The sequence below is a fragment of the Fulmarus glacialis genome, unplaced genomic scaffold (assembly GCF_000690835.1).
Source record: "Fulmarus glacialis isolate BGI_N327 unplaced genomic scaffold, ASM69083v1 scaffold6121, whole genome shotgun sequence".
Classification (NCBI taxonomy): Eukaryota; Metazoa; Chordata; class Aves; order Procellariiformes; family Procellariidae; genus Fulmarus; species Fulmarus glacialis.
In genome coordinates this window covers 1-15,854 of record NW_009193409.1, presented here as the reverse complement: position 1 = coordinate 15,854, position 15,854 = coordinate 1, and the positions used below count along the sequence as shown (strand labels likewise).

General features: G+C 38.2%; 1 protein-coding gene across 1 annotated transcript in view; it reads right to left on the bottom strand.

The window, feature by feature from the left end:
- ITSN2 (intersectin 2) overlaps positions 1-14,253 on the bottom strand; it is a gene marked incomplete at its 5' end in the record, with an annotated part of 41,754 nt that extends 27,501 nt beyond the window's left edge. The window contains 13 exons of the mRNA XM_009587442.1: positions 355-499; positions 788-963; positions 3,262-3,383; positions 4,470-4,915; positions 6,922-7,058; positions 8,844-8,924; positions 9,826-9,965; positions 10,575-10,662; positions 11,463-11,603; positions 11,835-11,984; positions 12,674-12,936; positions 13,921-14,006; positions 14,116-14,253. Of these exons, the coding sequence (XP_009585737.1) occupies positions 355-499; positions 788-963; positions 3,262-3,383; positions 4,470-4,915; positions 6,922-7,058; positions 8,844-8,924; positions 9,826-9,965; positions 10,575-10,662; positions 11,463-11,603; positions 11,835-11,984; positions 12,674-12,936; positions 13,921-14,006; positions 14,116-14,253 (2,113 nt within the window). The remainder of the gene's footprint in view (positions 1-354; positions 500-787; positions 964-3,261; positions 3,384-4,469; positions 4,916-6,921; positions 7,059-8,843; positions 8,925-9,825; positions 9,966-10,574; positions 10,663-11,462; positions 11,604-11,834; positions 11,985-12,673; positions 12,937-13,920; positions 14,007-14,115) is intronic.
- Between the last annotated feature and the right edge of the window lie 1,601 nt (positions 14,254-15,854).

The window sequence follows — 15,854 nt, the reverse complement described above, 5'->3', positions numbered from 1 at the left end:
CTGTATACAACTTGTTGACTCGGGAACAATCTCTCAACTCTGTTCCTTATTTGCTAGAAATACCGTGTGTCTAATTACAGGTGAAAATTATTATAGAATTATGAAACATACTGCATGAGTCTTCTTGCTCACTGGTCATGGAAACACATGGAGTTACGTCAATGTATAATTCTGGAGAATTCACACTAGTTTCTTTATCCTCTAGACTGTTCAGTGCACCCAGTATTAGAAAAGCTGTGGTTTCGTTTGGTTTGGAGTTTTTTTGTGTGTTTTTTTTGTTTGTTTGGTTTTGTTTATTTGTTTTCTTAAATCAGTTTCATTAACATCTATCTAAAATACAGCAAGTATATATACCTGTCCATGAGTGGGTGAAACAGATCCAGGGGACACAGTGCGAGTAAAAGCTGATTTCTGTTGCCATGCTGTATTAACATTCAGGCTAGAAAAAGGTATGTTTTGGTAATCAGAGTCTTCTGTGGATTTACTTGGCGAAAGTGGTCTGCAAATCAAATACAGGCATATTTAACACATCACAATTTTTATTTCAAAAGTACCTCAAGCAGAATCACTTTTTTTTTTTTAAACATATATAAAACAGATATTCTACACAACGCAAAGCAAACTATCAAATACTTAAAATTTCCAGGCTAAGACTTTCAGGTAGGTTCTTTAATAAGTTTTCTGCATTTATATTTTAATAACAAACACCAAATGAAACTATACAGCACATTATGTGTTAGCTAAATTTAGAAAAAGCATTTTTAACACAAACGTAACAAAAACTCACTCTGAAGCAGCTGAGGTAGTAGATAAAGATACTGTAGGAGGAAGTAAGGCCTTCTTAGGAGATAAAGATTTTTCTCCTTCTGGTATTTTTTCTACATAATTGCATGGAAACCAACCAAAATGTCCCTGAAAACTCCCATAAAGCCAACCAGGCTCTCCCACAGTTTTTTCATCAACCTGTGGACAGGAGGACAAATACAAAGAAAACAATTAGCAGCGTGAAACAAACAGGGTATATAGTGCGTCAGCACCTGCTGGCACTCTGAACTGAACAGCTTGAGCAGCACTCACACAAGGATCAGCATTTTCATTCTCTTCCCTTTCAGAATTGAGCTGATTTTGCCCTGTTCAAGAAACAGGGTGATCACAGAATCATAGAATCATTAAGGTTGGAAAAGACCTCTAAGATCATCGAGTCCAACCGTCAACCCAACACCACCATGCCCACTAAACCATGTCCCTAAGCGCCTCATCTACACGTCTTTTAAATACTTCCAGGGATGGTGACTCCACCACTTCCCTGGGCAGCCTGTTCCAAGGCCTGACCACTCTGTCAGTAAAGAAGTTTTTCCTAATGTCCAGTCTAAACCTCCCCTGGCGCAACTTGAGGCCATTTCCTCTCGTCCTATCGCTTGTTACTTGGGAGAAGAGACCAACCCCCACCTCGCTACAACCTCCTTTCAGGTAGTTGTAGAGCGCGATGAGGTCTCCCCTCAGCCTCCTCTTCTCCACGCTAAACAGCCCCAGTTCCCTCAGCCGCTCCTCATAAGACTTGTTCTCTAGACTGTGATGATGCCATTGCACTGTGATGATGCCATTGCACTGTGATGATGCCATTGCACTGTTTTTAGACACAGGTAGAGACAGGCCTCAAAGACATTATGTTCCTTCAAACGGGCCCCAAACATGCACACTGGGAACGGTGTACTAAACCTGCAGCCATTCTGGCTTGCCAAAAATTATGGTGCATTGTGTTGTATTTTGCCAAATGCGCAGCCAAGAGGCAGCGGCTGGTGAGCCTAGCAACGCATGAGAAGAACTGCTGCAGCTCTGCTTACAGATATAATTAACTGTGTCATTCAACTGCATCCAAAACACATCCAAAAATTCTGTTATTCACTATACAATTAAGTTTAGAATAGAACCATAGAATCATTTACGTTGGAAAAGACCCTTAAGATCGTCAAATCCAACTGTAAACCTGACACTACCATGTCCACCACTAAACCATGTCCCTAAGCGCCTCATCTACACGTCTTTTAAATACCTCCAGGGATGGTGACTCAACCACTTCCCTGGGCAGCCTCTTCCAATGCTCAATAACCCTTTCAGTGCAGAAATTTTTCCTAATATCCAATCTAACCCTCCCCTAGCACAACTTGAGGCCGTTTGCTCTCTTCCTATCACTTGTTACTTGGGAGAAGAGACCGACACCCAGCCAAGAGCATCCTTAAACATTCATAGCAATATTGAAGTCTCCATTATGCTGCACATTAGCAAGTTAGTCAAAATTAGCTAAAAATTAGCAGCTCATCAAATACTATCAGCTAGTTAGCTTAGTTGAGGTTTGGGGTGTAAGAGGAGAAGGAGGAGGAGGAGGAGGCAGCTGTAAGCCTATTTCTAAAATAAGTTACCAGTAGTTAAATGACACAGTTAGTTATACCTGAGAAGAAAGCCAAAACAAAACCTACTTCTCTTGTTCCCTCTTCCATGCTTCGTTGGTATGAAAATGCAAATAAGTGATTTAACACTGTCAAACTGAAGGCTAATACTTGAGTGTTTTAATATTTTGTACCACACTGCTTTGTAAATTCTCCCTTACCACCTACCTATAACGCTTATAATCTGAATGAGGAGGAACCATATGGACTTACATATTAGATACATATATATTAATTGTATTACCACAGTTGTCAATCAGTTTTCACAAGTCCACCTGAATGCACATGCTTTCAAAAACATGCATGCTGACAAGTGATATAATTACACGAAATAACACAGATTTCAACTGCGAAGCCAGAAGACATTTCCAATCTTATGGTCCTGCTGTAATATTATAGATAGTATATTCAGCTGAATCCAGAAAAGTGCTACAAAGAATGGACACAGAATAAACTACTATAGATATCTGCCTGAGGGAGCATTTACAAAGGACCATCCAACAAGAGGCAGAAGTCTATGCTAACAATACATTAGAAAACAGTATTAAGATTCAGAAGAACCTTTCACATCTACTTGTTAAATAACTAGTTTGTTTAATTTGAATTGAAATGGCATTAAGAATTTTGACATTTTATGTAGCCGTTCATGTCTCTATTTCACCTGTTAACAAACAAACCCCAATCAAATTTAAATTTTGAGTAAGTCTTAATGTATATCAAAATAATGCTTTTGACACTTAAGACCTTGGTGTATCTCAAGGCTGGGGAAGCAGGGTTGGGTTTTTGCAAGTTAAACGTCAGTGGCAAATCTTACCTGAATGATATCGCCAGTATTAAAGCTCATCTCATCGTGATTCCTTGCTTCAAATGGATATAAAGCTCTGTAATTTACCAAGGCAACTGAATTCCTAGACTCTGAGACACTAACTGCATTGCCTGAAAGGATAAGAAAACTAGTTACTATTTTGATATAGCTGAAAGACATGCACTTAGTTGGAGCCCTACCGTTCTAAGCAACACGTATGAATGTAATACAGAACTGTTCTTGCCCCAAAGACACTATGCAAGTATCAAAGGAGATCACTAGCTACAGCAGGCTGATAGGATGCATACAATGCAAGAGTTTAACATGCTAATCATAGTAAACATAACAGAACCAGTAAAATGCATTGTCCTCTGAAGCAAAAGAATGACATCTTTATATTCTCATCTTCCCTTGTCAAACCACTCTGGGTAAGACAGTGCTTTAATATAGTCTCGTTTAACACAACTATAATTTTCCAAGTTGAAAAGATACCACCGCTACAATAATAAGTGTTCAGCAGCAGTTGTGAAGATTTTACTTAGAAACCTAAAATACAACAATTTCTGTTTTCTTTGCATCTATATTCTCCAAGTCTGTGACTGATGTTGCTAACAGTGAATGTTTTACAAGGTATAGCTGAGGTGTGCAAATACCTTTCAGCACTGCTCTAATTTGGCTCTTGCTGAACTCAGTGATAAAAGTGGCTAATAAAAACTGACAAAAACTGATGAAGGATGGAACTAATCAAAACTGCCTTTAGCAAAAATATTGTTAAACCAGTATTTTTCAAAGTCCCACAACTAGAGTTGGGTTGACTTCAGTTCTTTGTTTTTTAATAAGACGCATTGAGTAATGCAGAAATAAACTAGATTTCAATGTTAATCAATCATGTCACTGAGCGTTATCTGCCAATCCACTCATCATTGAACAAAACTCCTCCATATTAGCATTCTACTTTAATGACAGAAAGTGCAGGCCTTAGGAAAAAGCAGAAATATTACTGTTTCCAGCATCTGTGATTTGTTGGCCATGATCACTGGAAGATTTGTCATCAGTCATAGGTGCTGAAAACCTAAGTTAATAGGATGGTTTTTTTAATAATATTTTAGACAACAAGCCTGCCATCGTGTCACATTAACAATAATACATTTAAAGAATGAAATAACACTCAGGAAAATAAGAACCATTAAAGCAAAAATCTAACAGACTAAGATTACCTTCATTTTTCCAGGGTGGCTTAAGACTTTTACCCTCTGTTGGTTTCAACAGATCTGCAAACTTCTCATTTATGTTTAATTTAGAAGTGCGTTTCTCCACCTCTTGAGAGTTGGTCACTTCTTTTATCTTCTTTATTTCTTCGTTCTGCTTACGCCTCTCCTCAGCTTCTTTTGCAATTTGTTCTTGCTTTCTTTTATCTTCTTCCAGTTGCTTCTGTCTTTGTTGTTCTGTTTCTCTCAAGATTGCGGCTTGCCTATTTTTCTCCTCCTCTGCATGAAGCTGTCGTTTATTTTCCCTTTCCCTCATCAGAGCAACTGCTTCTTCAGCTTTCAGCTTTTCTTGAACTTTTTCCTGCATTCGTTCTTCTTCCAATCGCTTCTTTTTCTCTTCCTCTTCCCTTCGGATATTTTCCTGCCATCGGTTCTCCTTCTCCCGTTTTGCTTTTCTGAAAGAAAAGAATGGCAGAGGAGTGGGAGAACGTTCACATAAAAATGAATGAGATCATGTTCAGAGAGTAATCGACTGCACTTTTTAAGTAAAATTGAGTCTATGGTATCGACTACTTTTCTCTCTGGGCAATAAGCTCTTCCACAGGAGACCATGCTTTGTCTTAACATGAGTGCCAGTATATTTCACGTATAAATAACAAATGGACTACAACTCTTGGTATAGAAACACTATCACATGGTTACTTGTGCAGTGCCTCCACAAGCACTTCTGCTCACCTACATCCTGATGAGCAAGAAGTGATCTGTTAATGGAACAGAGCTGGTTTTAAGTTGTCCACCAAGGCAGCATCCAAATCTCACGATTGGAAACTAACATTTCCAAATAGATTAATAACAAAATTTCACTCTGGTACATACGTAAAAATAGCCTTTGCATACTGATCCTTGCTGCTTTGATTTTTTGCCTTCAGCAGTTGTAATCTATTCAATATGCTCAGTCCTGTCACTACCACACTCTTCAGCAGACAGAATCTGGGAATCTGACTGTATTTCCTGAAATTATTCAGATTTTATCCTGTGCCTCATCTCTCCAAAGAGGTTATTATCCAATTCAACACCCTTAAAAATCATTGTATTTTATCTGTTAAGACCTCTCTTCTGAAAAGAGCGGACCTAACACTTTGGGCCACCTTCTAAAGAGGTTGTCGAGGAGGGACCATGCCTAGAGGAGACTGCTTCATCAAATCACTGTGGGAGGTCCACTCATCTGATGGTCACTTCATTGTGTTTTCAAGCACATGACAGCATCTAGTAGGAGCTGTGCAGTAATATTGTTACTCTATCAGATAGCGATGTTCAACAGAAAAATTAACGGGACGTCATTAAACATGTTGCACATGGTTCTCTTAAAGGGACTGTCACAAATGTTATGAAACTCCATCACACTGTTGTAGAAAAATGCTGTCATGAGTTAAGACCGTGAATCACAGATACTACAAGGTCACTAGCTGTGCTTCATTAAAAACAGTCAAAGCAAATATGAATCATTGAAAAAGAAAATCTCTCCCAAATTAAAAAGACAAAACACAGCAATTCTCTGAATAAAAAGTCAAAACTAGTACACCAAATCAACTCCAGGGATGAGGACTGCCCACCGAGAGCCCCCATCCACCCTCTCTCTGGCGCTGTTTCAATCCCAGGGCTGCTAAGCACAAAAAAGGCAGCTGATAGCAGACGGTCTGGAGAGAGGAAAAACAGAGTGGCATCTTCGGACAGCCAGAATCAAACCCTAGAAACTATGCTTTCTTAATCAGTGAAACAAAAGAAAACAAAACTAGTTGGGAACAAAACCATGAGAAACCAAGAGCTGAGAACAGTAAAAGTTTGAGTCCTTGATCCAAGGCTGGGCTGAGCAAAACCAGGACCGTATACATGAAGGGATGATTCTCTCAGACATATATTTGAATTTTCTCATTGTCCTCCTAAAAAAGGAACCAAATTTAACACTCAAAGCTTGCTCACTCATCCAGATTCCAAGATTAACATAGGAATTAAGCAGTCAATGCCCTTCGTATTGTCTTAAGTATCAATCTCACAATAGTTTGGATATACATGACAAAAATCTAGTACCTACTCAATCAGAAGTGCTTCTAAGGAAATAGGTCAGATCTTTTGAAGGCCAGCAAAACAAGGCAGAAAATAAAAGAAATTTTAAATGTGTGAGAATTACCTATTAAAGGAGCTAAAAATCTTATTAGCAGAAGTGACTACTTGGTTTATCTGAATCATAAGATTTTTTTAAAAAATAAGATAAAAAAAGGTTGGAAAGAAGAAATTAAAACCATCTTATAATAGTGGTACTCCATATAAAACGTTTTCTCTAACACAACTCACTAGGATGTATTTTTACTGATTAGACCTTCTGCTTATTACAGTGTCTGAAAGTCACCACAGCATTCTTTTGCTTTAAAAACTGCAACGCTGATACATTCAGATGTGGTACCTTGCAGCCTCATCTTCCAGTCGCTTTTTCTGTGCAAGTTCAGCTCTTCTTTTTTCTACCTCTCTTATTTTGTCCTGTTTGATCCTGTTGAGCTGCTCCAAGGCTAACTGCTGTGTACTGTAACTTTCTCTCAGGTCCTAATGAGGAAAGACAACGAAGTACATCAAAAGGAATAAAGCTAATCTTTCGAGAAAAGCATCCAGGCATTTTAATGCTTTGTGAACCAAGTTTTAATACAAATGGACAAAGTAATATGAAGTTTATTAATAGTCTTTGGAGGTCACTGTAAAGAAAGTGAAATAAACAGAAGTATAAAAGCAGCTGGCAGGTTTGCAAAGCCTTTGACGTAAGTTAGGCTTTCAAAGAGCCCTTCCAGTCATACACCTGCTGGAAATGGCAAATAAGACAGAGGAGAAGGGAAGATATAAAACTGAGTGTTCGAACACAACATAATCTAAGGACACAGAAGGCAATGAAGCATGTTTTAAATAACTACAAGACACATTTGCCAAGGAGGCAGAGTTCAACTGAAAGCCAACACAATACCGTAAACCTGAGAATGCATCCCTTCAGCAGGGTGTTCGCCTTTGCGATGCTGTCTGAATGATCAGTCCCATATTTAAATCAGAAAAACTTTATAAAAATATCCAGCAAGCTTACCACTGTGGGAAGCCATAGCCTAAAGACACTAACTCAGATTGGGGTTTTCCTATATTTGTAAACTTCAAAATTTTACTCTTTTTCTTTTGAACACATCCTTCAATTCCTATTCCACCTCCCTCTGATAACAAACTTTTTCACAGCAAAAAATCAGCATGAATCTTTGGGATAATTAAATTTACAGAAGAAAAAAAAATCACCAATAGAATTACTTTAGATTGTACTTCACCATGTTACAAAACATCTGTAAGATACGACATTTTTTTTTTTTTTAGGAATCCTATTGATAAAGACTGAGCAATGCAACAGGTATACCCTGACTTTTCCTATCGGATCTCATAAATGCAAATAAAGCAATTAAGAATGATCTAGTCCCACTACAATATGCACCTCTACCAATAATCATGTTGCCTAAGAGATACTGTGCAATTTATTCGAAAAGGGCAAGATAACAAGATTTCTGTGTCTGTGAAAGTCTCTGTAGCAACAAACTAAACTAAACAATTGACTACTATTTTTGCCCAAACATATTCAGCTGAGAATACTTTTTCTTCTCATTTTGCACAGAAATTGAGGATCACTATGGAAACAAAATTGCATTATAAAAACTCTTGTATCTTTGATTTAAGGACAGAATAACCCTTACGCAAAATGGAAAGGTCAGTTAAGTAATTCTGAGAATAATTTGGGGGGCGGGGAGGGGAAAATCAAAGTTAGATTTCTGACCCCAGCAGACAAAAGCAGTGTTGAGGAGAACGAGCAAGTAGGTTTTAGTACTGGGTTAATCTGGAAGCTTAATAGCATTGCGTTTGCCATGTCATATGTAATATTCTGGGCATTGATGCTATTTCTAGACTCAAACTTGAATGACAATTCATTAACCTGACTCACAGCTTAAGATGTAGAGAGGTAGAGAGCAGCAGATGGAAAGGTGGGAGAAGACACTGTTTCCATCTAAGACAGTATTTTTTTGGTTGATGTTACTTTAACTAAAAATAAAAATATCTGGGTAAACAACTTAGTGAACATAGTTTGTTAAGAAATAAAATGGCTATCAGTATTTTGCAGTTTGGCTTTCTAAGCAGGTAAGAAAACTTTTAAGTCTTTAAGAGGATGTAAAAGCTAGCAGAAAGAAAAAGAGCCTACAGATTTTACTTTAGGAAAATTTATTTAATAGAGGTTGTACATCCAAACAGAAAGGGTAAGCAGAGAAAAACTGCGAAATAATTAAAAACCAAAAGAGCCAAAGATTAGAAAATAACCTTAAGTAAGAGGAAGAGGTTGTTGAGACAGCTTAGCAGAGACAAAAGGCACTGAAGAACAGAATCATCCATATTCTCACACTGTAAGATAAGGCAGATAAAAAGCCAATTAATCTTTGCACTGTATTTTGAAAAACGTTATTTTAGGGAAGACTAAATGGTGGGTTCAGCCACTGAACACAGCAAGCCATGCAATAAACAAGTAACTAAAAATGCGTGTTATATGTAGCCATTTTTAAAAAAGAAAAGAAACTCCTCCAATGTTTACAAAATTTTCTTTGTGTTCTTTTTATTAGAGAGTGCAGAGCGCTCATGCTGGTCCAGCATAAATCCATTACTTAAGAATAAAGTTCACATCAGTGCCACTAGGAGTAAGCTGGTAAATAAAGTTAAGTGGATGCATGCTACCCTGCCTGAGAGCTGCATGCGTTTTTAGGCAAGTCAAGAGTTGCCTCTGAAACAAAAACGCCTTCAGGGCCAGTGGCCAATATTTCTTAACTTCTACACAAATAAATGGCCTATGCTTACTTTTAGGACAACACCTAAGTCTGCTACCAGATCTTGTACAATGTACTATGAAACCCTGTATTTCCTTCAATAGAAGTTAAATGTTCAGTCCACAATTCAAAAATAGTAGGCAATGTAGCCTCACTACTGTAAGAACAGAATTTGCAAGGGCCTGAAAAACTTCAATTCTAAATCAAAATGAGTTCTAGAAGGCAAGAGTTGAGAGTGAGCAATAGTTGATTCATGCAAAGCAACGATTAGCAAGAAGTTCATATTTTACTACATTAGCAATAGTTTTAAATGCATTTTTGTTGTACTATTTACACCAAGACTTTTGCTAGTTCTTATTTGACATTGAAAGTTGGGAAAAGCTTTTTGGGACCCTGGTAGAAGTGCCACCAATCTTTATGACTGGATGAAGAAATAAAGATACTGCTTACCAGTGTAAGACTAAGTATTTAGAGAATAGATGTACCTTAAGCTGACTGTTAAATGCATCCATTTCGGCAAGTTTAGAAGCAGTTTCTTTTTCAAGGGCATCTAGTTGTTCCTTAAGTCTTTGGCATAATTCTTCCTTTTCTAGGGACTTTTTGTGCACTGAACTGATTCCTGTACCTACATAAGGAAAGACAAGCAATTTTACATGGATTTATTTTTTCACTAATTATTTTATTATTTTCCTAGTATACACACAGTCCCAACCTCTTTCCTCACAAAAATTACTTGATTTGCCTTTCTTTTCGTACACAGCACAAAGTCGGCCCAACACCTAACTGAGACACACAGGCATTACATGTCATACATACAGAATAATTTGCAAGTTGTTTTTTTACTATCAGACCAATTCATAGCAAACTTCTCTAGATAGGGACTTCTAGCGCGATATATTTGATGTAAAGACCAGTGTAAATCTTACATAAATGAACTCCCTTGAGTTTACACTACCAAAAAAAGACAAGGTGTAATAATATCTGTGGGCTGTGTAGTCTGTATAAATAAAGTTTCAAGCAAAATCTGTGCTTTCTCGCAAAAACGTGTTTGTTTGCCCCTTATTTAGAACATGAAGGAAATAATGAAATGCAGATGAAACAATGCTAAGATGGCACTAACTGAAAAGATACAAAAGTGAAGGTGTGATTAACACCTCCGTATCCTTCAGCCTCTTTTACAAGTGACAAAAAGCCAGCAAAGCAAACAGAAGATAATTCATTTGCAGACACTTACTCTGAGTGGTTTCAAGTTGAGCATTTTTAATTCTTTCACTTAACAATTGCTTTTCAGGAACTAAATAGATTAGTTTATTCTGATACTCCTGTAGATATTGAAGAGAACATAACAAATTTTTAGTATTGTTTATAAATCAGCAAGTAAAAATGGGTGAATTTTCAAACATAATTTAAACTCACGTTAATGAAACGTGGATGCAAGTTATCATTATGGGGTAGAGGAAAAAATAACTTTATACTCTCAATATAAATAGTATTAAAATCGAATGCTTTTTGACGCAAAAACATTAACATAGCTGGAAAAAAAAAATGAACAGACATGCTAAAAGTGTAAATATTATAATGAGAACATTTCAGTTGACTGCCCTAAGCCTAACATAAAACAGTAACTTTCTGTGACACAGAAATGTAATGCAGGAGCATTACATAAAAATATAGTAAAGGATGATTTATGGTAGTCAATTGATTTGAAATAATTCATGTCTTGCTACTCAAAGAGAGAAAAAAAAGAAAAAAGAGCAGCAAGATAATTCAGCCCAAAGACCAACTGACTCTACATAGAGGAAAACATTCCTCAAAAATCTGAGCCTTAGAAGAATTCATAATTAAAGAGAAGTCACTATTACTGGTTCACAAAACAACAGCTGAGGCTTTGACAACTGTCCCCATTCAACTATCAGCTTGTTGTAATACATAGAATCATTTCTTTAACACCACAAATAAAACTAAAAACCTCTGCAATGTTGACAGCCTTGCCTAATTCCTCCCTCCACTATAATCAAACTGATTCACTATTCCCCCCTCTGGGGATATATTATCAACAGCATTACGGAAACACAGAATAGAAAGTAAAGGAAAACTACAAGCTTAACAGAAAGTTACATGCCTGAAGCTGTTGTTGTAGTTGCTTAACTTCCATGATTCCTTGGTCATATTTCTTATCTAAAGCCTCCAGCTCAGTTTTTTGAATTTGTTTTTTGCTTCGTATATCTTGCAATCTGCCTGAGATTTGCTGATGTTTGTCCGTCTAGGAAGAAATCAAAGACAAATTATACCATATACGGCAAAAACCACTTCTGCACTAAACCTGTGGACAGTTTAGTTCATGATCGATTCTTTAAAACAACCCAAAATATCTGCTTTAGATTGCTCATTCAAAATAGAGTGGAAGTCCTAGTGGGCCATTAAATGTAGATTCTAAGATTTGCATACTTTAAAATACTGTATTTCAAGTTGCATAGTGAAATTTCTGTCTTACCAGGGCTTCTAATTCAAGACTAAGGCTCTTCTTTTTAGAGGTCAGCTTGACAATTTCTTCTTGTTCCCTGTTACGTTGATTAAGAAGTTCTTGGCGACGAATTCTCTCCCATTCCAAACGTCGCTGGCGCTCAAGTTCTTGCTTTGCTGCCTGGAGAAAAGTTACATTACCTTGAATTACAATGGAGATGCAGAACTCGGAGACCGTGATTGAATATAATGTGCTCTGTTTCTAAATAGCATAACTGCAACACGACATACTGTCTTTTGTAAAGTGCTCTTATATACTTCAGCGCCAAAGAACAGAGAAAGTGATCCTATAACTATGCTCCTAACTCTGGATGAAGAAAAGCTACATAATTCAGAGAGAAAGTCTGTTTAGCTTAGAACACTGCCCATAAATGAGCACATTGACAGATATTACTCATAACCTCCTTTCAGTATTTCACAGAACTACATAAAATATGCAAGTCATGCATGCACTGAGACACTAATAGAAGCACATTTGTCTCAAGTTCAACTGTCAAAATATTATCAATTATGAATTCAGTACAATCTTGTATGGTATACAGATTTTTGCACAAATCCAAGAAATCTGTCCAATCTCATCTGTCCTATGAACTATCTGAAAATCTTCAGCTTATACCAACATTTGATTCATTTATAACAGACCAACGTTTTCAGACAGAAATTATGCTTTCTCTCCAAGACAACCTGCCAATGGCCATGCAAGGAGACAGAACCAAAGCCAGCATTCAAATCCTGAATGCTCTGTCAAGTAGATACTTTATGCATGTACGTATTTCTTAAAACACTAAAAAATAATTTCAAGAAAACAACCTCCCGTCTTTCTATTTCTTTCCTCCTTTCTTCTTCCCTTTGTCTTTCCAACTCTCGTTGTCTCTCCAGCTGCCTTTCCATTTCGAGTTGTTTTTTCCGTTCCTGTTCCTGACGTTCCCTCTCTCTTCGCTCTTGTTCTTCTCTTTCTTTCTGAGCCTTACGTTCAGCCTCTCTCTGCTGCTGCTCCAACAGGACCTGACGGCGTTTTTCCAGCTCCATATTTCCCCTCTCATAGTTTGCTTTCCTTTTGTCCTCAAATGTCACTAAAATAAGGAAAAGTAGTTATTTCTGTCCTATGCAAAACACTGCTCTCAAACAACTACCTCGGTTATGCCACTAAATATAGATACTTTCTTTTTGGCAAGCTCAGGTTGTTGGGTCATGGATGATATAAGCATCTTGCATTTGTTGAAGTATTATTTTTCTTTCCTAAAATATCTTTAAATTTTCCTAAGTCTATTCCAATTGCAAAAAAATGTTGTCATTTAAAACTGACCACGAAAATGACTTGAATTGTAGAGAAAACATAAAAGAGCAGCTTTTATAAGCTTGGAGAAGACTATCTTCTGTTAAAGAGGTTTTCCACTGTGCAAGAAACATTAGCACTCAGAGAAAGAGCTTAGTTTTTAAGGGTGTGCCCTGTAAGAGCTCCTGGAGCTAAAACCAGCAAAAAACAAAACAGGATCAAGCTCAATTACTGCAGTATAGGATAGTAAGAGATACAAAGGGATGGTTTCGGCTCCCAGCAACCACCCTTCCAAAAAGAGAGGCAAGTCGTGTCTTGCAGTGTGCATGTAAGAGACCTTTGATGGTAGCATCAGGGAGTCAAGAGTAGAATCTATGTTATGTGCAAATTGCATCTAGTTTTCAGATAATTAAACTACATTGGAACCCCGTGTTTTTAAAATGTCCAGAACAAAGTAACGCCAGGAACTTTCAACCGACAAAAAGTTTGCAGTAGCATGGCAGTATTTGGCCATGAAGGATTTATTTTCCAAAATACATTATTAATCAGCACACTTTTCCTTTCCTACAGCTAAAAATAGCCCCTATCTCTGCCTTCTCAATTCTATTAGATGTAATAGGCTGACTACATCCACTTAACAAGCTTCCTACCATCCAAGTTAAAGGGGATCTAGCTCCTGAAATGAAGCTCCCGAGAGAATTGGTTATGTCTTCCACTTTCTAAAGGTTTCAGTGCCCTTCCAAGACAGCCCTATACATTAAGAATGTGAACCCTATTTTACCTGGCTGTTTCTTCTGTGGCTCCTCCTCTTGCACAGGCTGGTAAGATGGCAGAGTTCCATTTATATTTTCAGTGTATTTTCCACTCCTGGAGGGAAAAAAACCCCACCATTGTTAGAGAAATAACACAGTTATTTTCCTTGTATAAAACACTTCCACTGAAAATACATTACGTTTCATTGCCCTCAGTGATATACCTGAAAGAAGGTGGTACCAGTTCAAGAGGCAGAGTTAGTGGCAGAGGTTGTCCGGCTTTGGCCATATCAGTTAGGTGCATGGCTAACACAAACTCATCAGCTTTTAACTGTCCATCTCCATCAACATCAGCTAGTGACCTGCACAGTTTTAACAGCAATAATAGTTAGAACCAAATATCACAATCACTCACAAATGATAGCTGAAACAATTTACTGTAAAAATAATTTTTAAAATAGAGAATTCCTGTGAGATGTTCTGGTAAAACTAATTACAATTAATAACATGAATAGTTGATGAAAAGCGATATTATGTTAATAATGTACTGCTATTCAGATGTTTTCGTAAAATACAGCAAAAAGGATAGGAAAGGTTAAGAGACGTCTCTTTATTTATTGCATCACCAAGAGCTGGGAAGAGAATCCAGGACTGTTCTTAACAAAATGCTCAAAATGCTAGAAACCACTTTTTCAATTTTTTTTTTTTTTTTTTTTTTTTTGAGCAAAAGAAAACATTATGTAAAGTTACATCAAATTCTACAACAGGAACCTTTGCACAGAATTCTTTTTTCCCCTTGTATCTCCTTGACAGCACAGGGAAGATGTGAGCTGCCCCAGAGTAGCTTGCAATGGGTAGGAAAAGGATCACCTATCCCCTCTAAGGAGAAGGCAAACCACACAATCCATCATCAAGGGAACCTTGTGGTTGGTGTCTGACCAAGGCCGCCTGATCAAGGAGAGCCTATTGACAAAGCCTTCTTACTCCAGCTACAGGAGGCATCACGTTCGCAGGCTCTTGTCCTGCTGGGGGACTTCAACCACCCTGACATCTGCTGGAAAAATAGCACGGTGAGCTGTAGGCAATCCAGGAGACTCCTGGAATGCATTGAGGATAACTTCTTAAGCCAGGTAATAGACAGCCCTACCAGAGGGGACGCGATACTGGACCTGATGGTCGTCAACACAAGTGAGCTAATCAGTGATGTCAAGATTGGAGGCAGCCTGGGCTGCAGTGATCACGCACTGGTGGAGTCCGCAGTCCTGAGGGATATGGGTCAGGCGAAGAGTAAAGTCAGGACCCTGAATTTTAGGAAAGCGAATTTCCAGCTTTTCAAAGAATTAGTCATTAGCACCCCCTAGGAAACTGCCCTCAGGGACAAGGGAGCAGAACAGATCTGGCAGATCTTTAAGGATGCTTTCCATAAAGCGCAAGAGCTCTCGATCCCCAGATTTAAGAAATCAGGCAAGGAAGGCAAGAGACCAGCATGTCGGAGTCAAGACCTGCTGGTCAAACTAAAAGGCAAGAAGGAAATGCACAGGCAGTGGAAGCAGGGACAGGTATCCTGGGAAGACTATAGGGACGCTGCCCAGTTGTGTAGGGATGGGGTCAGGAAGGCCGAGGCTTGGGTGGAGCTGAACTTGGCAGGGAATGCAAAAAATAGTAAGAAGGGCTTCTACAGGTATGTCAGACAGAAAAGGAAGGTCAAAGAAAGCAGTCCCCGTGACGAGGAAGACTGGCAAACTGGTACCAATTGACAAGGAGAAGGCTGAGGTACTCAACAACTTTTTTGCCTCAGTCTTCACTGGCAACCTCTCTTCCCACACCTCTCGAGTGGATGAACCGCAAGATGGGGACTGGGGGAGCAAAATCCCTGCCACTGTAAGAGAAGATCTGGTTCGTGACCACCCGAGGAACCCAAATATATGCAAGTCTATGGGACCTAACGAGATGCATCCCAGAG